We start from the raw sequence: 20,100 nt of genomic DNA on the forward strand, positions 1-20,100 counted from the left end.
AGTTATGAACACAATTTGCAGTATATTTACTTTTTGTCCAATCGTCAAGCTCCCGCCAAGCGATGTCATATCCACTGCTAAAAACCGCCACTATATGGTGAGACTGTCAGCGCATAAATTTGTTTTTGCGAGCTAATTAAAATATTAAGAACCGGAGTATACACGGTATGACCAATGCTAATAGCATTGTTATACCCTATTCTGTGCAACCAACAGGCAAAAAAATGCACTGAAAATGTGTTTAGGGGCCCTTTTAAGTACCAATTGGACTGTCTATATTATTCTCCATTCGACTGCTGCATGGACTCAAAAGACTCTAATTAGAACTATTTGGCGTTTTTCTTAATACCATCTGCGTGTGGAAACTCTGCCTGATTTTTGCATGCTTATCTATGTGATGTAAACCCTTTTTTTATTTAGTTTTGTAGTTGACGTTGATTGTTTCATTAAATCTTGTTTTGGGAGACGTACACCTCCCTGGTACTGACTCGCGTTCTGGACAGATAGTGACATCCACTTGGCGCCTTCAGGGCCATCTGCTAATGTGCAGTGGGCCTGTGGCAGCTTGGGGTGCATGGCAGGCGGCAGTAGTACACACTATCCTAAAAGAATCTATTATTCGCTAATCCATAGATACAAAATGCTGGTTGCAAAAAGCAGTCCATTGAGCTTTATGGCGGCGCACAGGTTGGAAAGAGCTGTGCATAATGAATGCAATGAGGGGGAAGAGGGCCGAAGGAAGCACGGAATGCTGTGCAGTCACGAAATAACAGTAGTAGTAACATTAAAAAAAATAATGAAAAATAACATAAAAGTGTCGAAAATCCTGGCGTAGAGAAATCCGACCCGTTGAAAGAAAAATTAGAAGTGATGAAAAGCTAACACCGCAGTTTTAAAAGAGGACACGTGGCCAAAAATGGCGAAGTTTAGAAACAAGCGAACAACGAAATAGAGGCACAACATGACAACCTTTCAGAGCAACAAGCGCATATCTGTAGTGTTATTTTCAATGTGGACACCTTTTAGACAATTACGGGGGCAAAGCAGGACACGAGGGTTTTGACGAAGTCGCAGTTTTTTCCTATAGAGAACTGCAATCAGTAGTGTACATTGGGATAGCTGTAGGAATAAGCCAATGGCGGCAGATACGCATAATGTGCTCAGTGAAGCTGCAAGCAAAGCAAATGGGCCGGTGCAGTAATTCTCAAGGGTGCCAACGGCGGTGCTCATCATGCAGTAATCCGCCTGCGCGGGTCAAACGTTCAGGACATGCTAACTTGGCATGTATCTGATGTGAGTTGAGCAGGTTCCTTGAGTAGTGGCTGCTGCCGTGCATTCTCTTCTTGCACAAAGTCTCTACTTTGTATAAAGCAACGTAGGGTGGATGGCAGTATAAGACGAGCCAGTGATTGTTTCTTCCAATTGCCGCTTGAAGACGTGTTTCCGTTTAAACTCACCAGACCTCTGGTAAGGGGCAACCACGTGTCTGGTAAACGTCCAGTGACTCAGGTAGAGGGGGAGATGTTTGCTGAGAGAAAAGAGGCGCAGTAACTGTCTCCCCCTCTTCCTTAGTCATTGGACATCGACTAGATACGTGGTTACCCTCTGCCAGAGGTATGACGAGCTTCATCTGTCTCACCTTGTGTGTGTACTTCAACGCCGCCGTAAAAGAAGGCCTGAAGGGGTTAAGAGGGAGAAAAAAAATAAAAATCAGTGTTTATTCCGTGCTGTGCAATGTGCTGAACTCTGCGATAGCTGTCATGTTCGTGCTTGCTTTGCTCCGCAAAGTTGCGCCCATGTAACCCTCGCCCCTAGCTTCTTCAGTGCATTTCCTTGCCACCAGTCCGCAGGGAATGCACCCACTTGCCCTCCCCACTGCTCTTCGCGGATGCTTCGCAGTGCCTCTTTTGAGCCCCCTTGTCAGTCCTCCTCCTTCGCCCGCTGTGCCAAGCGCAGCTGCGCACAGCAGCTGTGTGGATGCGGACCACGACGCTGCTTTCGGGGGACTTAGTACTAACAGCTACCGCAGTGAGCGATGCAGATGGACACTAGGCATGGTGCATTTGAACTTATTACAGTGCACTCTGAACATGAAAGGAGGAAAAAAGGAGTAAGCTGACTTCTAGTGCCCTCCCTTTATAGGGGTCAGGGTATGCTGTCCATGCCCTGCGCAATATACTTACGGTTGGCAATGGAAACAAATTCCCTCTTCAAAAGTTGCTATGTTCTAGCAGCTAGTTTTGAAGATTTTAACAGAGGTTTCAACCTCCTCTATTTGGTAACCTCAAGACGTCAGGCTCTGCGTTTAAGTCTCATCCATTTCTAACTCAATCAAGTTACAATGCTTTGCAGTGGGAATTGGCTCCATTGCCAAGAGTAAGCATTCTGTGTACTTGTGGATCTGAATCTGCACTGGAACTTTGGCAGTATATACTACCCCTTAAAGGGAGTGCGCTAGATAACAGCTTACTCCCTTTTTACTTTCATATAAGACGTATTAGTGTTTAGAGTGTGGAACAGAGCTGCGAGCATGAGGTGAGGCTTTTCGTACTCGCGTGGTTGGCACACGAGCGTATGAGCAACAGCACGCTTTTGGAGGCCGTCGGCTCATGCTGTTAGCTTCCTCCCTCTGGAACGAGTTCAAAGGTGTAAAGCTTAGGTGTCGCATTTCACCTCATCATACTCCTTCACAGAACAGACGTCCCTGCGGGGATGTGGTAAGGGATGGTGTGAACGATGCAGGAGAGGATTACAGTGTCTGTGGATGGCGCCATTATTAATCCGCTGTGCTTGTTGCGGTTTGCACAGGGTGTATACTGCGATTAACCAACCTGTTAGCAGTTGTCTTCGCTTTTCCACTGAAGTGGGCCAGAGAATGCCGTTCCAAATGCCGTCCTGTGCCATGCCTGCAGGAGGGCCTGACGGCCCTGCAGGAAGCCAGCCTCGGTGACATGGACGTCGACGGCGATGGGGAGGCCAACCTCGATGCGGACGGCGAGGCTGGTGGGGAGGCGGAATCGAGTTCTAGCGACGACAGCGACGACGACGAGGACGGAATGGACCCGCTGCACGCAGGCGTGGGCGAGGAGTTCCGGGCGCTGAGCGTGCGCCACGCCCGGCAGCTGCAGCTCATGCTGGGTGGCGGCGGAGGCGGCAACGGCGGCGCCACGGACAGCTCGCTACGCGAGGCCACCGAGATCGCGTCGTTGCTGCGCGAGCTGGAGAAGCTGGAAGAGGCAGACGCCGACGCAACCGTCTCGGTCATCGTGGGCGCCGGCGACGCGGTGACTGCCGTCTTTTTCCAGACAGGCGCCATGCGCCGATCCCTGCGTCAGTTCCCCGAGCTGCTGCTCTTCGACAGTGGCTACGCATTCGCCGCCATGGCGACGGGGCCCGGAGGCCGGCCCCGCTTCTCGCTGGCCTCGTGGAGCGGCCACGACGCCGCTGGCCTGGGCTGCCCATTCGCCTTCGCGCTCGTTATGCGGCCCGTGCGGCTCGTGGTGGGCCTGCTGATGAGCGTCTTCACACAGGCCAACCCTGTGGCGTCGCAGGTGCGCCTGTTGCTTCTGGGCAAGGAGCAGCTCAAGCTGCAGGGCCTGCGCAACTTCTTTGACCAGGCGAGCACCACCCTGCTCTGCCACTACCACGTCATTCGGTGAGCTTTGCCATCTGGAGCCTCTGGGTGGGCTAGGCTTTATGGGAAGAAATCCCTTTGTGGCTGGGCAGCCTCATTTGCTGCCTTTCTAGCTCGGGAATGGAATGACAAATGGCTGCTTGTTGGGATGGGATCCGCACATATGTTGCTGATCTTCGAAATGAGCACTTGTGACAGATGCCTAACATGTATGGCTCTAGCTTTTATTGTGCAAAAATGAGCTTGCACAATTTTGTACGCTCACTCTTCTCATCATTCCCTCTCATTGTAAGTAGTGATTGGGCATTTTTGGTTTTTTATTTTTTTAGAACTCGGAATTTTTTCACAGTTTTTATCAGAACTGTATTTTTTGCCTTTTTCTTATTATCCCTCACATATGAATTACGTACTTAAGCCACGCGAAAAACAAAGACAGAGTGAGCAAGCTTACACGGCTTAAGTATGAACCTCACCAACTTGCCCAATCTTCCATCCTTATTAGGATGAATTGCCCTTTTTTTTTTTCTGATGTCATGCAGTATTCCTGTGCGGCTGAAAGTAACTGAATTTTTCTTGGCTTTTCGGCCACCTGAACATTCAATCCGCCTTTTTCACTCCACGGCCGCTCTGCACATGTGCGCCTTTTTTTCTGCAGCTCCACTGGTTGAAAAGAAAACCACCAGCAGTTCATGTTAGTGACATGCGCATGCGACCGATGGCAGCAGCTGTCAGACATACACTTGCCACTACACAGGCGCAGCTGGCTCTTTGTCGAACGGGATCACGCCTTCATGTTCCCAGAGAGCTCCATTTTTTGTGAAAAAGGAGGATTTACTTATAGTTAAGCAAAAATAGTCGTTAATTGCTGATAAAGAAGAAGAAAAGATGTCATCAATAAACAAGTCGTGGAAGTTAAACGATGGAACTGTTAGACAAAAATGCATGGGGTTTTGAGGTTGGTTGCCATGTTAATGTGGAGTTGTTTAACCTGATGGAGCGAAATGATGGGGTGTTGCATGGTCTACGTGTTACACGCATTGCAGAACTGCACCTGACTGTCGCAGTAGTCTGAACACGGCACTTTTTCGTGACGCGTATGCATGCATGGTTTTAGGTGTCCTTACATGCAGCGGAGAAACTTGGCTAACTAAGTAATTGGCCGAAGTGGGTGATGACAGTGAACAACACTACACAGAAAGACGGCATTTGGTGTTAAGCTGAAGCTTCCCACTCTGCTGAGACGTGTAAGGGAGTCAAAAGGTGCACCCTTTCACAATGACCCTGGCTTCTGCACTCATTTAATTTTCTCCTTTGACTGAGTGCAACTCCTATTCAGTAGTGAGCTAAAGCTGCAGTGTACCTGTCAGAGATTTACTGACCTTTTTAAATTAAAACCGAAGTTTGAAAATTGAATTCAGCGCACTTTTGTCCTTTTTTTTAATTTAAAAAAATTTATGAGCCATGCTGCAGATCACCTTACGAAAACTGATTTTAATTAATTTTCTTTATGAGCACAGCTCTTAATGAGACTATAAATATTCTGCATTTACTTTGGTTGCATTCTACCTGCTTTTTCAGAGCACATCAATATCCGTGAGAAAAAAAAAAGGTAACCATGCTACTGCATTGCTGCACTCACACACTGCAGCTTAATATCACACTGTGAGACCTTTTTTTCACCCTTACAATTCGTGTTGTGCATTCGTTGCCCATGTAACAGATTGACAGCAGTCGCCGCACCTTCCACTTGGTTACGATTGCCTTGGGGTCAGTTCGTGGGTCACCACCATTTGAAAGATTGCCCAACTTCTCAAATATTTTTTTGTGCTGCCTTTATTGCTGTATGTATGGTCGTTGCAAGCACTTTCTGTACTTCCACAGATGACCGGATTTGTCCGAGTTTTTCATGTCTGCTGATAGTGCTTCATCTCCTGTACGGACGTGGACAGAAGTAGACAAAAGTATTCATGTGTATTTTAGTTTTTTTTTATTTGAGAAGTGTGCCATGAGGCATAGGTTGAGAAAGAGGAAGGAATACAGGAAATAGAAAGCTAAAAGAAAGAGTAAAGACCAGTTTCGCTGAGGCAGTCGCAGAGGTTGCAGATGCATTGACTCCTGACCCCATATATGACCTCCAGGGGTGTGCGAATATTCTAATATTTGGAATGCTTTATATTCGGTTCATATTCATATTCAGGAAATTAGTTAGGCAAAACCACAATATCTGGACAAATTATCTGACGATCAAGCTTAAAGTGTTAGGAAAACATTACAGATATGCCCTCTTCGCTTTCTTCTCCAGCATAGATCGTGTAGACCGGTCTCATTCAGCCACTATGACTTCGTGTGAAATTCCGCAAGTCGGCTAACCCAAACATACCGTATTTACATGATTTTAAGTCGACTCGAATGTAAGTCGAACCCCCATATCACATGTCAGAGAAAAAAAACAAACTTGGAGGTCACTTAAGCTTGGCCTTAATAGTAGAATGTGACAGAATTATCAGGACGCGTCCGCTTATTGCCAATGCTATCGGCTGCTGCGTGCAGGCATGTACCCATGCGCACATTGCAGAGCGAAAATGTATTATGTAGTCTCTGGACTACTCGTCCACACTTGCATCATTGTCCTCACTAGCACTGCTATCGTGATTACTGTTGCGGTACCGCAGCACATCGTTCTAATGTCGTTGTGCAGCAAAATCCCGCACTTCGCAAACAGCCGCACCGCGACATCACGTGGAACAGCTGAAAATTTTGCCTTGCTGCAGCTGGCACAACCGTATCACCCATTGTGAACGTCGAACTTGCGGCCTGGTGTGCAGTTCGTTTCTTCAGCGTAAAGAATGACAGCCATCTGTAATATAGTCGTAAACAAGCGGCAGGCGCTTGCCGTACCCGGAACACAAATGACAGATGACGAAGCTCTACATTAAAAACTTGTAAAACGCAGCTGGCAGTCGTCAAATGCGTCAGAGCAAAAGAGAAACTATACACGGGCTAAGTGTGCGCAGCATCGGCTCTTCCGTCAGCTACCGGCACTCCCCGACACCGCTGCCGTTCCGAGTGACGGTGCCACCGCGATTGGAACAGCAGCACTACCACCACTTCCTTGGCACTTCCTATTGGCACTTCCTTGAGCATTGAGTGCGCAGTTGAAAGTAAAAACAAAAGGCTTTAAGGTTTCTTAAGCTTTCCCTTTAAGAGTAGAACAAGGTAGCGTTATCCAGCCGCCACTGCTTGTCAGCAGCCGGAGTCTGCAGCCACGTGTGGGGAGGAAAGGGAGGGAGTGCCGGCTAATCGACAGCTGCAATCAACCGCCGCGTGTTGGGAGGGGGTGCCGGTGCTGCGCATTGACATAGCGCCCAAGGCCAGCACCAAGAGTGGTGCGAGGACAGCAAATCACCTGACAAAGTACGCAGGTTCGACAAGAAAGATGCATTTATTGCAGCAATGCAAACAAAATCTAAAACAAATGCTCGTACCTATGCGAATGTAACAAAACAGGTGCCTAAGCAAGGCAACGGCAAACAGTCCCGGAAGGCGGGAAGAAATTGGCCCCAAAGGCCTGGGCAAACACTCACATACACAGGATCCCAGCCAGCGCTCCCACCATAAATCATCCTCTCCCCGCGAGTGCGCTTTTTAAAGCGAGGGTTATGCCCCCCTCAGTCACTTCTGCACATGTCCCGCATATCTGCCTTCCATGCACCGCTTGATAAGCACTCGCTGGCTGGGCGGCCTACAGTGCCATGCATTGGTTTCTAACTTTCGATTGTAAGCTGACCCCCGCCCCCTGCTTCTGATTTCGAATTTAAAAAATAGGTCAACTTACAATCATGTAAATGCAGTATGGCACCTGATATGAACAAGATGGCCGACCACCCGCTTCGAACAATCACAGCAAGAAAGCATGCTGTTTTTTCTTTGATGCTTCCATAATGTGTTGCACGCTTACGCCCACACCCATGGAATTCGTCCTGCCGTCTTCATAACTCTCTTATTGTGAGCTCTGCCGTCGCGTTTAGATCAACTATGATATGCGGGAAAGCCAACTTGCAGAACTTTTCATGAGGCTTCTGAAGGGCCATGCCAAGGTGTCAGAGCAGGACAAGCGATTGTGTAAATCTTTTCTATTGCATGGTGCACTGTAACCTGCACACCACTTAGCTGCTCTTAATGGCAGGCGTGATGACAATAGGAGAGCCCCTGTTGACAGGTCAGAAAATAGCCTGTCCGCGTGGTTTTGGTTTCTGAGCTTCGCCGTTAAGCTGCGGCGATAGCAGCCGTAGGCCTGCGCATTCGCTAATCATCCAAACTCAGGGTTCATATTCTGAGTTTGTGTCATAATAAAAAGCGTCATAATCTGCCACAGCGGCTACACCTGATTGGTCGAAACGCCGGAAGCAGATATGGTGGTTCAGATGCGTCGAAAAGGGTCAAAGAAATCAGAAAGTGATGTCAGACACATAGCATATGCTTCTCTAGTAGCAGATGCTCAGGGACAGCCAACTTGGCGGTGTGCTCTGAAGTGGAGCCTCTCGCTTCGAAGCGAACTTGATGGTGTTACTGCGTTTTTCAACACGTGAACTGGCTACAAATTGGGTACGGGACTTTTGCTTCATCTTACCTTGCCTATAACAAATTGGATGGACGATAAATTTGGCATGTTTGTTTTTTCGCTGGACGATTCGGTAGCTTCTAGGCCTAACGAGCACAGGTTTGTTGTAGAAATTGTTCTCTTCATTCAAACCGGATGGCGCCACTATCTCGTCTCGTTATCTCGAGGGTAGTGGCATCGACGGCGGCGCCATCTGTTGGAGCGCGGCTGCAGTGTTGCTAGGCAACGGTGACTCAATGTTAGGCCATGCGCATACGGCTGAAGTGTGCGACGAGCCGAAATGGCTCGCTGGCTGGAGTAGTAAAGCTTTCGCTTAAAAATTGGCAGTGGCTTAGTTCGGCTATGCCAGAATATACATAGCAAAAGCTAAGGCACAGCTTGGTTAGCGTTGGTTAATCTTGATTGCAAGTCCAGGTTAGTCTGGTTGTCTGATTGTTCTCACGTGGTTCGTCACGCGGTTGGTCACGTGACCAGTCATGTGGTTGGTCACGTGGTGCGGTGCGACCACGGTGGGAATGCGAGCACGGCGAAACTGCGAGTTCATGGCCACTGTAGCTTTCGCTACAAAACCTAAATTACTGTCTGCAAAACCGTCCGATAACAGCGCAAACTTACGTTCAGCCACGTTGCAGACGGCAGTTTCATCACGGCGTCCTGGTTCAGCACGGCTTGGAGTACGCATTGTGCAGTGAGTGAGTGTATGCCACAAATTCTCCTCTCTGTTCCCTAAAACGCCATGTTATGTGAACAAGCTAGCTGCCTTTTATTTGCCATAGGCGATCAACGGCTGTTGCGGCCACCTTATGTCACTGAAAAGCCATGCGTATTGCGTACAATATTTTCTTCTCTAAGTACACCTCCGGCCGTTATGGTACAGAAAAGGGAATCTGAATTATTGTTTCTATTTGTTGTCCATTGGACAAATACAGCAGCTTTGATATTAGCCCTTTTCAGTGGAATCCTATGGGCAACTAAACTTGTGGCTGAATGTCTCTTCTCGTGCATTGGTCTCGTTCCATTTGTCGGCAAAGAGTCGGCCACCAGTTGTGCAGTACGCATTTGCCAGCATATGTTCTTGATATTTGGGCAGCATGGTCACAAATAGAGCACACCTTGTCTCTCAAAGCTTGCCTTGCTGCCACCAAAACGTCAAACCCGCCTTGGCTGCCTCATCGCATTACTACCCAAGGTGATTTTAGCTCCCGCATTCATACCATTCATAGTGGTACAGTGTTGTGCGTTGTGTACAGCCAGAAATCTGCACACTGTTCACAATGCGCTTTGGCCTGGGAATATTCGTGTCATCGCGACATTCACATCAGCTGTGGTTGTATCGCGGAAATTCTACTGCAGCTTGTTTGGTCAAGCAGTGTAGAAGACAGGTGCATTTCATAGCAAGAAGTGTTATGTGTGGCAAAGGTGCAGTCACCTGTGGTCCTCTGTGGCAGCAGATTCTTCATGAATGTCGATGACAAAATTGCGGATGAGAAGTGCAAGTGCAGTACATGCAGTACAAGGATGGATGCACTTGTGACTCTCCACCATTTCATGACTCACCCCTGCATTTGAATGTGTCCTTGCCAGTGCATTGAGTGATTATCACAAGATGGTGCTATAGCAATTGCTGGCCATGCATCCCTGTTTCTGGGAACATTCTCTAGGTGAGCACAGCTCATGACTCCGAATGCAAAGAGCCTTCTGGTGCTTTAAATTTTTGTTCTCATTGGATGCTGTTGTTTGACTGGTTATAGAAGAATGCTGTTGCATCCACTCGCTCACTGCCCATGTGCCGGTGTATGCAGCTCGCTGCTGAACAAGATGGACCAGCTGAAGATGCCAGCCTCTGAACAGGAGCGCGTGTGCCGCACGCTGCGCGCCATGCTGGCCTGCCTGCACGAGCGCACTTACATGGACAACCTGCGCCGCCTGGAGATTGGTGAGGGACGCTTTGCACGTCACTTCCGCCGGGTGTGGCACGAGCAACGAGACCTGTGGGCCGGCTTCCGCCGCTCTGGACTCGTGCCGTGGTGCTCAGGTGTCAACGACCGCGTCGAAGCCCTGGTACAGTTCCAACAGGTGCGCCTGCCCTTAGAATATCACCACTGATAGTTTGATGTGCTTGCATGCCCGTAGATAAACTTCTCTTCTGTCTCTATCGGTGTCTTTGATATTGCTCTGCCAACTGTTAGCCAGCAGAGAGGCTTCAAACTGAGTATGCCATTCATGCAAGTCTATGTAAAATAAAACTATGTGTGAACTTTGAAAGGGTACGCACATGAAATTTAAGCCCATGAGCTCATAGGGATGCCTTCCAGCAAGTTTCAGTGTAGTTGATCCCAGATTTATTGATTGCGAAGTAGCGAAAACCCGTCTCTCTCTTTGTGTATGTATATGTGTGAGTGAGAGCGATAACACTCGATAGTACCCATAAAAGATGATGTCCTCATGCAACCTGGGAGGTGGCGATTACATTAATGATTGGTTGCACAAGGCTGCTTGAAAGAACAACCTAGATTGCTCAAGCTGCACCGGTGGCTCCCATTCCAGGGCAGTAGCACACCACTTATGACCACTGTGCCAGGAGTGGTATGAGGATGCCATCGTTTAGGAGTACCATAAAGTGTTATCACACACACACAAATATCAATTGTGAAATAGTTTGTTTTACTGATAATTCAACAGATGAAATATGGCAATAAACTTGGAAGAAAAATTACCGATGCGTTTCCAGCCGGGGTGTACCGCCCACCGGCATACTGGCAGCATGCTGCTTGCTGGGCGTCGCTAGACCTGGCTTGCTTCGCATCCATGCCACAGCAGACTGTGCTTTGGAATCAGCTACTACCTATCATAAGAGGTCTAATCTTATTACCAATACACTGTAAACTGAATAAACTCATTAGATTAAGATACAGTTGGTTTCCGCAACTCCTATGACAGCAAAGTAGGCAAGGGAAGAGGTGGCCCTCAGCCAGCTAGGTTGCCTTCACCACATGACAAGTGGTTTATCAAAAGTCAGCTTTTCCACATTACAGTGGTGTCTCATGGAAAATGGGCGCGCCAGACTGAAGACTGGTGTCCAAGGCCATTCAGTCGACCCCTCCGTGCTCATTGAGCGATTGCACGAGAGGCATCAGCGCCATTAGGAGAAGCGTTGCTTGCAGTGGCATGATGCACCATTCGATACATTGAATGTTTTGCTCAACAAGTGTTCGATAAATACAAACGAAAATGCTATACTTGTGCAACAGGATGTTCTTGACTGTAGCAGGTATTGAGTGGAACATAATTTATAGGGTTTATTGTGTTGCACAGATTTGATAGTTTTATCTGCATGGAGAGTGACATTGTGCAATGTGTCATGCAACCAAAAAATATGTGATATCTTTGTATCTATCAATAAATGATAACACAGGACCTGACTAGCTGCTTGCCAGCTATGCTGGAGGCACTAGCAGTTGCACTCAAATAAAGGCACTAGCAGTTGCACTCAAATAAAGATAGGTTATTTACCACAAACTACTTCTTGGTCATATAGAATGCATTAAGTAGATTATTAGTGTTCTCTCAAGAGTAATAGAGTGCACATCATGTGGAGAGGTACAAGTGAAGAATGAGGTCAAGTGATGAGGTTAGGAAATATGCAGGAATATGGTAATTGGGGGGGGGGGGTACAAGACAGAAAAAACTGGAGACAACGGGAGAGGCCTTGGTCCTGCAGTGGAAATTGGGTGACGATTTTCACCAACCTGTTGATTGTATTTAGACTCACCGTGTTGAGTTTGCATTCATTGTTCACGCAAATTTCACAGACTTTCGGTGGGACTGTTTGGGTAGAGTATGTGTTGGCATGTATACACGTGCTCTCCATGCACCATGCATCCTTCATGGAATCCGCGTACTAACTAGTGTTTCCGCTTACCATCCTTTCCACCCACCTCTCTCCACTGTGCTCAGACAGTGCTTTCCCCCTCTGTGCTTCTCTGATTGGCTGCCACCATGTTTTCTACTCTCCACTTCTCTGATTGGCCACAGTGCCTCCTCTCCAATCCTCATTTCCACATTCCACTCTGCAGCATCGCACACCACCAGATGAACAGATTTTGCAAAGGTGGCAGTAGTAATGCTAACAAATTAAAAGGTTCACCAGGCACAGTTCTGTCGTGACATTGGTACCCCATAATTTGTTATTCAGGGAGCCTTTAAAACATACTTTAGGTGACTTGACAAAACATACATGATTCAAACATGTACATGTATGAACCTTTCGTTCACGTTTCGCCATTGTGTACAGGAGTGATAGGATTGCAAGTTAGGTGATCTATTCCTGATCACCGTGCCTAGCTGTATGCTTCAACTTGCAAAGCTTTCTCTCAGGTTATAAAATTGATGTTGAACACTTGGCCACCCGTGATGTTGCAGCAAGCAGGCCAGAGAGAATGAATTAGCTAAGAATTCAGAGGCTTATAGGTACCAAAGCAAACATACCTGAGTAGATGTTAGAGTTCACCACCACATGGTCGTATTTTTTTTAAGCAGGAGGTTTGAGAAACACATTGTGCAAATAGGACCACACCCTGAGCTGCACCCTCCAAGAATTTTCTGTAAATGCACCCTTACAGCACTCTGTGTAATAAGGCAGGCCAAACTGTAGGGTTCCAGATTACTTCTTACCATGTGGGGTTCTTTAGTGCACATAGAGACCTCAGTGAAAGGACATTTTTTCTTCCTCCATCAAAATGTGGCCATTATAGTAATAAAGTACATTGCAAAGATAACGAGTGTGATACAGGTTTGTGTTCAGAAATGAACAAGGGAAAAAGAAATACAGTAGAATCTCGTTACAACAAACCTCACGGGACCGCCAAATTGAATTCGTTATTTTGAAATATCGTAGTACTGAAAAACCATTATTTTCATGTCAGTAATGCATCACAAGAACTAAAATTACGTACCTTTGCAGCAGATTTACGTGTTGGTAAGTAAATAATAAACGATAACGCTGGGCACAGTTTAACTACAATTTATTGCTTGAAGAAGTCTGTTATCTTCTGGCGAGTAGACGACAAGCGCTGCAGGACAAACGCCTCCACATCCTCGACCTTCCTGTGCACGTCATCGGGAACATCTTTGCAGCGCCCGAGGAATGATCGGGTCTTCTCTAGAAAGACTAGGACATCCGAGCCGGAAACAATCTCTTCCTCTTCGTGCGCTGATCCAGTGTCGGCATCGTCTTCGTCGCTACTACATTCTTCTTGCTCACGCATTTGAGCCACAATGTCTTCGGTGGTGAGCTCCGCGGATGTAGCCGCCGCGCTGTCGCTGGCCACATAATTCGAAAGTCGCTTTCCACATAAGTCGCTGTCCATGGTAGTTGCCCAGCCGCAGACGTTTTCTTGAGGGAGCCAGCTGCCACTCTCGATGTAGTTTTATGATCTTGTCTCGATCTTTGAGCATGGTTGTCATTGTTGACGGCGTGATGTCAAGCTCCCTGCACAAGTCCACTTGCTTTTTTCAGCATTCAGCTGCGACAGAATGTCCACTTTTTCTTTAAGCGAAAACTGGCGTCGCTACTTTTTTTGCGGGGGCCAGGAGAACTCATTGTCAGCAAAGCTAATGCACAACACAATCAAAGTGCCGATAACTTTGCAGATCCTACCGTTCGCTGTCAACGTGGTGACACTGCGTTCAATAGGCTTATGACTACGGCGCAGTATGCGACCACACGCTGGATGATGGATGGATGATAATGGCCTTACCTTTTGTATCGAACGGCAGCTTGCGCCGCCTAGCCTATATTCATTCAACGCGACACTCGCATTGATACCGATGCCGCTGGGGCTGTATCCGTTGCAACGGGTTCCCCAGAGCATAGCTGCTGCTTCGGATGATGATGATAGGCGTCATCTTCAGGGATTTCGTAGGAAACTTCGACAAAACTTCGTAATAACGAAGCATCTTGCGACGATTGCGAGATTAAATTGCATATGTTATTCTGAAATATTCGGTAATCTGAAATTCGCAGTACTGAAAGTTTTTTACATTGAAAATATAGGCATTTTGGCAGGGATTTAAAAAAAATTCGTAAATCTGAAAATTTCATTAATCTGATGTTCGTAGTAACGAGATTTTACCGTAGTTGCGTGGTGACAGAAGTCTCGGAGTTTTTACTGCCTTCAGGGATGAGGAAGTGACAGATGATAGATGTACTGGAAGCACCCCATGTGATTGCCCATTGCCAAGCCTATCTACATCACCTTACTGCAGGTGGCACATTTTCGAGAAGAAGCTCTTCAGCTAATGTTACGGCACTTAAGTTGTAAGCCCATGTCCCATATACACACGTGTAAGGGCTGCACTTTTTTTTCCAGATTTCAGTGCCAATTTTCAGGGTGCGGCTCATACACGCAACTTGCGAAAAAAAATTTTTTTTTTTAAATAGAAATGCATCAACCAGAAAGTCAGCGGCATTTATTCTGCGTTCAGTCGCCACTCGCAGCGTATTCCGACTCCAAGCTGATGCTGTGCTCCGGTGCACGCTCATCCCACAAGAAGTCATGCAGCATGTCCGCTGTCAACGCTTCGCCGTTGTTTCTTGCTTCCATCACTTAGCATAGCAGCTCTTCTTCTGGTTCGGGAAACTTGCACGGCTTGCCTCAGAAAGCGCGCTTTTTGCAGCTTGTGTTCCTCAATGAATCCTTTTGGTTGCACCATCATCGGACGCACTTCTCTTCTATGTCGAACTCCCAGCCTTGTAGCTATTAAGGTGCTTGCCCATCATTCTAAAACTACAATGCTTGGCAGCAGCAAGCGAAAGCCACAACTGTGGTGAACCACAACTCTCGTGCCTTTGACAGCCACAAAACGCTGGAACTGGTGATACTGATGCCGATATGGGTAGCGGGAGTTGGCGGGAGCTCGCAGCGGAGGAAAAAGTTGACGATGATGGTGATGAGCCGCATCCTCTGGCGCCATTCATGGGCGGCACCTAGAAGCTCCTGTGCACATGCGTGCATTTCGAAGTGCGGCCCTTACACGGATATTATTTTTATCTAATATTTCCTTCTGGAAAACAGGGTGCGGCCCATGCACGGGTGCAGCCCTTACATGCGTTTATACGGTAGTTGGTGTAGTGGGCGAACATTGCGAACTACCTACATTTAACTTAAGTAGCTACCAATTATTGAATCTTGTCTGTTCTCTAAACATCCATAAGAATTGAGATTGCTATTTCAAGGAAAACATTTTTTTTTACTTTAAAAAGTTTATCATTGTGTAGCTTTCTTTAAAGGAGTTTTAATACCTTTAGCTAGATCAGGGGTGTCTGAGTAGGGGACCAAAGTCCAGATACTTGCACTTGACTCTTAATCTAGGTCTAATCTGACTCTCTTTAAGGCATCTAGCCTGGTTGGATGGTTGTGATATACACAGGCTCTCAGATCATGAATGGCAGTTTACCAATATCCCTCAGGGGAAATGTATATAACAGCTATAGCTTACTGGTACTCACCTTTGGGGCAGAAAAATGGAGGCTAATGAAAAAGGTTCAACTTAAACTGAGGACAACACAGTAACCAATGGAAACGAAAATGGTAGGTATAACTTTAAGAGACAGGAAGAGGGCAGAATGGGTTAAGGAACAAACGTGAGTTGATCACATCCTGTTTGAAATCAAGGAGAAATGGGCTTGGGCTAAGCATGTAATGCGAACTCAAGATTTAGTGCACTGGAACTAAGGCCTCCACTCAACAATTTTGGTGATCTTTGTCTGAAACCTGCTTGGCCTTGAGAACCGAGCCTCGTAATGAAATGGAAGTGCCAGCACATCTAATTCGTGTTTAACCTAACCACTCTAAATAGTCCTTTTCTTGTTTTTTTTTAACTTATTTTCTTTTATAGTTGCCGGCATCTCTCTCTTTCTGCCTTTCCCTCCCCAATTCCCTTCCCCACGCAGAGTACCATGTCAGCAATTTTTGCTCACCGGCTAAATTCTCTGCTTTTCATTACCTTCTGCAGTGGCCATAGTTGGGCTGATATTGCTTGTGGAAATAATCATGATGCTACTACAGATTAAGTGGTACAGAGGAAATGGATGATTGGAGGGTGGAGTGCAAGGAAAAGGAAGTAGGGGTCTTTGCAAACAATGCAAAGAAGAAAAGCAGCAGGCGAGGGCAAGGAATTGCTGATTTGTCGGACAATGCTTGAGAGATTCTGCTAGCAAAATTTGACACCCTGTGTACGCAATGACTCAGGACCTCTATCAACAAACGAAACAGGCTGGTTTTTGGCAACGGCGCGACACAATAGGCCTCAGTCACACCTTCACTCAGTTTATGGAGAAATGCGTAGAATATAGCCAGTCCCTATATACTACACCGTAGCATAGAAGCCTTGTTGGAGCAAAAATGGGGCGTCCGCCGTTGTCGTAGTCGTCACACATTAGGCGGTCCCCCTGGTTTCATGATATGAAAAAGAATAGAAATGTAATTGAAGAACAAAACTGGAATTAGTTGAAGTGGAATTTTTTTCAGGTTCTTGAAGTGGAATTTTCCAACCGGTATGACCAAATACTTCACTAGTCTTATATATGCACCCCTAGTAATGCGCACCACCATACCCATTGAGGCGTTTCTGGAGCAAAGACCATGGGTTCCCCAATTGCCGCACAAGTATCAGACTTGTCACGTTTGAATCTGCGTGTGGTGTAGCACAGAAATGCTAGTTGCAGCTTGCGTAACACATCTGTTGGGAGTCGAACCATCAACCGACACAGTGTCATGCCCAAACTAAGCAAATAAGCTGAGGTGTAGGACTGGTTTGGGTTTGCGCTTTGACTTGGTTCTAAATTCAGATGGCGGCGTAACGACTTGCTGAGGAGCATGGTGGTTATTTGCAGGCGGTGTGCAGCCAGTCGCGCAGCCTGTGTGAGGCCGTGTGCAACCTGGCATATGGGGCGCACGGCGTGCTGGCGCAGACCACCACTCAGGCCATGCTGGGCGAGATCCGCGAGTACCACGTCCAGCTGCTGGACTACGAGGCACGCCTGATCGCCGCCTGCTGCGACTATGCAGCCGTCCATGTGCTCGTGCAGATCCGCATCTCGCGCTCACACAAGTTCTCCGTGCTGGCCTCCGGCTCACAGCTGGTGGTCAACTCGATTGCCGGCAAGGGCACGCTGCCGCTGAGCGGCTTTGCCTGCGACTGCGCCTTCCGACAAACCTACCGGCTGCCCTGTGCGCACGCCTTCGTTGTGGCACATGCGCAGAACGTCGAGATCCCTCTCGACGAGGTGCACCAGCGGTGGCGCAGGTTGGCATTATTACCCTTTCCTCACTGTACTGTGAGAGAAGAGCACAGAGAGCACAGTACGTGAGGAGCAGTTGCATGGGTGGCTCCGAAGCATTCCTTTGTTTCACTGACATTCTGCCCGACTTAAAAGACTCAGCTTCGCAGCAGGGACTGTTCACAGGACACGTGCTGCCAGCTACCCTGAGCTCTTCTCCGCGATCAGGAGACCATACCGTGCATGCAGCTAGTGTAAGCCTTGTTGTAGTCATTGGTTGTGGAGCATGTTCGTGAGATGCCGCCAGTCACTTGGAAATGCAAGTGTCTGCATGTCTGTGCGGAGATTGTGAATAATCTACAGGGAAGGTGCGGTAGCACACTCGGTGGACACCTGTACCATACCATAAACAAAAAAAAAGGGGCATAGCATAGGACAAGAGTAGAAAATTATAGCAAATAGCGGTTCACTACCGTGACCTGCTTCCGCGGGATGTCACTGCATGTGCACAGATCGCCCTGCGGGCGGCAGATGCCGGCAAGCTGTGCACACACCTGTGGCATCAGGACCAAGTCAGCACGTGCGCACTGGAGGCATGCAGATCGCACGATGCTGTAGCTTTTTATTCGCCACGAAAACACTGTGGAAGCACACGGCCGCAAGCCCATTTCTGTGTGTGCCAAACCTCTTATCATAATGGTCTAAAAGGATGGCAGCGCTGGCACTGGTTGGCCTTCTTTGCTGGCACCTTTACAGCCAGTCAGCAACAGCGTAGCAGCATGATGCAATGACGTGCCACGTGGGGCCGCCCTTAATGGCTGTTGACGCATTTGTGTTTGGCAAAGTGCCTAGCAGTACAGCGCACGTGCGCCTTCGCTGCATGCTTACGCATGTGACAAGCATGATATCGTGTGTATCAAACAAGTGAGCACTATTCCGCAACACTGCGGTATTTTGTCACGAGGTCACATGAGCAGAGGGAAAACCGGCGACTTGTGATCACTTGAAGCAGCAAAGGTGCGCTGCCATTTGAAATGTACTGTTTTTTGCCTGCCAGATGTGGCCCATTCCCAATTGACTTGACTGCGGGCGGTGGAGGCGCCACCACGGGTGAAGATGGTGAGTCGTGGTCGTCCGAGGGTCAGCGCGAGTACCAGGAGCGCATGTCCCGTGCCCGCGACCTGTCCGAGGCGCTGTGCTCGGTGGCGGCGCACAGCGCGCCCGACGGGTGGCAGCACATGCAGGCCGTGCTGGCGCAGCTGTACCGCACCTGGGCCAGGGACCCCGCCGCCCGCGTTAGCCTGGCGCTGGAGGACGGCACACCACTGCCCACCAGCCCGCCGACAATGCCCGTTGCCGCTGCCGCGGTGCCGCAGCACGCCAGTGAGTGCTGCTAGGATGACTGGCTTCTTTCCAGAGACCACTTGGCTACCTCTGTACATTTGTGAAGTGTGCTCCACTGCTAGGAAGGAGGTGGGAGCAAGAAATGAGGGTGCCTGGGCATTAACTAGCAAGGTGCCCCTAAGTGGCATCCTGCACAGTTCTAGCACCTCTCTGGCCACGTATTCCCATTTTCTCTCTACCAGTAAGTAGACTTGTCGTATCTACACGATTGTAAGTCGACCCCCTCCCCCCCCCACATCACAATTATGAAAAAAAAAAAAAAAACCTAGAGGTCGTTTACGCTTGGCCTTTAATAATAGAATGAGATAGCACTATCCTGCAGCCTCCGCTTGTCACCAGCTGCTATCTGCTACCGCGCCCGGAAGTGCCCATGGGCACACTCCAAGACGAAAATGTATTAGTCATTGGACTGCTTGTCCACACTTGCGCCATCGTCCTCACTACCGCTGCCAGCATGATCGCTGCTGCGATCCCTCAGCTCGTCGTTCTAACATCCTCGTGCAGCGAAATTCTACACTTCGCAAACAGCCACATCACAACATCACGTGGAACAGCTGAAAATTTTCCTCACTGCAGCTGCCACACCTGTATCACCTGTTGTGAACATCAAATTTTTGGCCCGGCACGCAGCTCGTTTCTTCGGTGTAAAGAATGACAGCCATCCTGAATGTAGCCATGAACGAGCGCCAGTGGCTTACCGGATCCGGAGCACAAATGACGAATGATGAAGCACTACATTGAAAACTTGTGAAACACGGCCGGCAGTAGTCAAATGCGTCAGAGGCAAAGAGAAACTACGCATGAGTGGCGTCGGCTCTTCCGTTGGCTACTGACACTCCCCGCCGCTGCATTTCCGAGTTGCGGTGCCACCGCAATTGGAACAGCGGCAATTCCATCAACTATCGGCGCTCCCTTGAGCACCGAGTGTGCGGTTGAAAGTAAACAAAAAAAGTTTGACAACGCGTATTAAGAGTAGATTGCAAATGTGTTATCGGGCCGCCGCCGCTTATTAGCAGACACAATCTGCAGCCACGTGTGGGGAGTGGGCAGGTGCCAGCTTGCTGCTTATCGACAGCCACCATCGGCTGCTTTGCGTGGAGTGGGGATGCCAGTTCTTCGCGTTGACATAGCAGCTGCTCAAGGCCAGCACCAAGAGCA

The 20,100-nt window shown here is 48.2% G+C and overlaps 1 protein-coding gene across 10 annotated transcripts in view; it reads left to right on the forward strand.

The window, feature by feature from the left end:
- The window catches only part of LOC144124708 (uncharacterized), a 75,474-nt gene that overhangs the window by 11,479 nt on the left and 43,895 nt on the right, over positions 1-20,100 (forward strand). For all 10 annotated transcript variants that reach the window (XR_013313268.1, XR_013313269.1, XR_013313266.1 and 7 more), the window contains 4 exons: positions 2,913-3,655; positions 10,058-10,331; positions 17,152-17,564; positions 18,596-18,921. Coding sequence is in view for 5 of the 10 variants with exons in the window: in XM_077657555.1 (XP_077513681.1) it covers positions 2,913-3,655; positions 10,058-10,331; positions 17,152-17,564; positions 18,596-18,921 (1,756 nt within the window). In the remaining 5 variants the exon portion in view is untranslated. The remainder of the gene's footprint in view (positions 1-2,912; positions 3,656-10,057; positions 10,332-17,151; positions 17,565-18,595; positions 18,922-20,100) is intronic.

Source organism: Amblyomma americanum, chromosome 3, assembly GCF_052857255.1.
Source record: "Amblyomma americanum isolate KBUSLIRL-KWMA chromosome 3, ASM5285725v1, whole genome shotgun sequence".
NCBI classification, from domain to species: domain Eukaryota; kingdom Metazoa; phylum Arthropoda; class Arachnida; order Ixodida; family Ixodidae; genus Amblyomma; species Amblyomma americanum.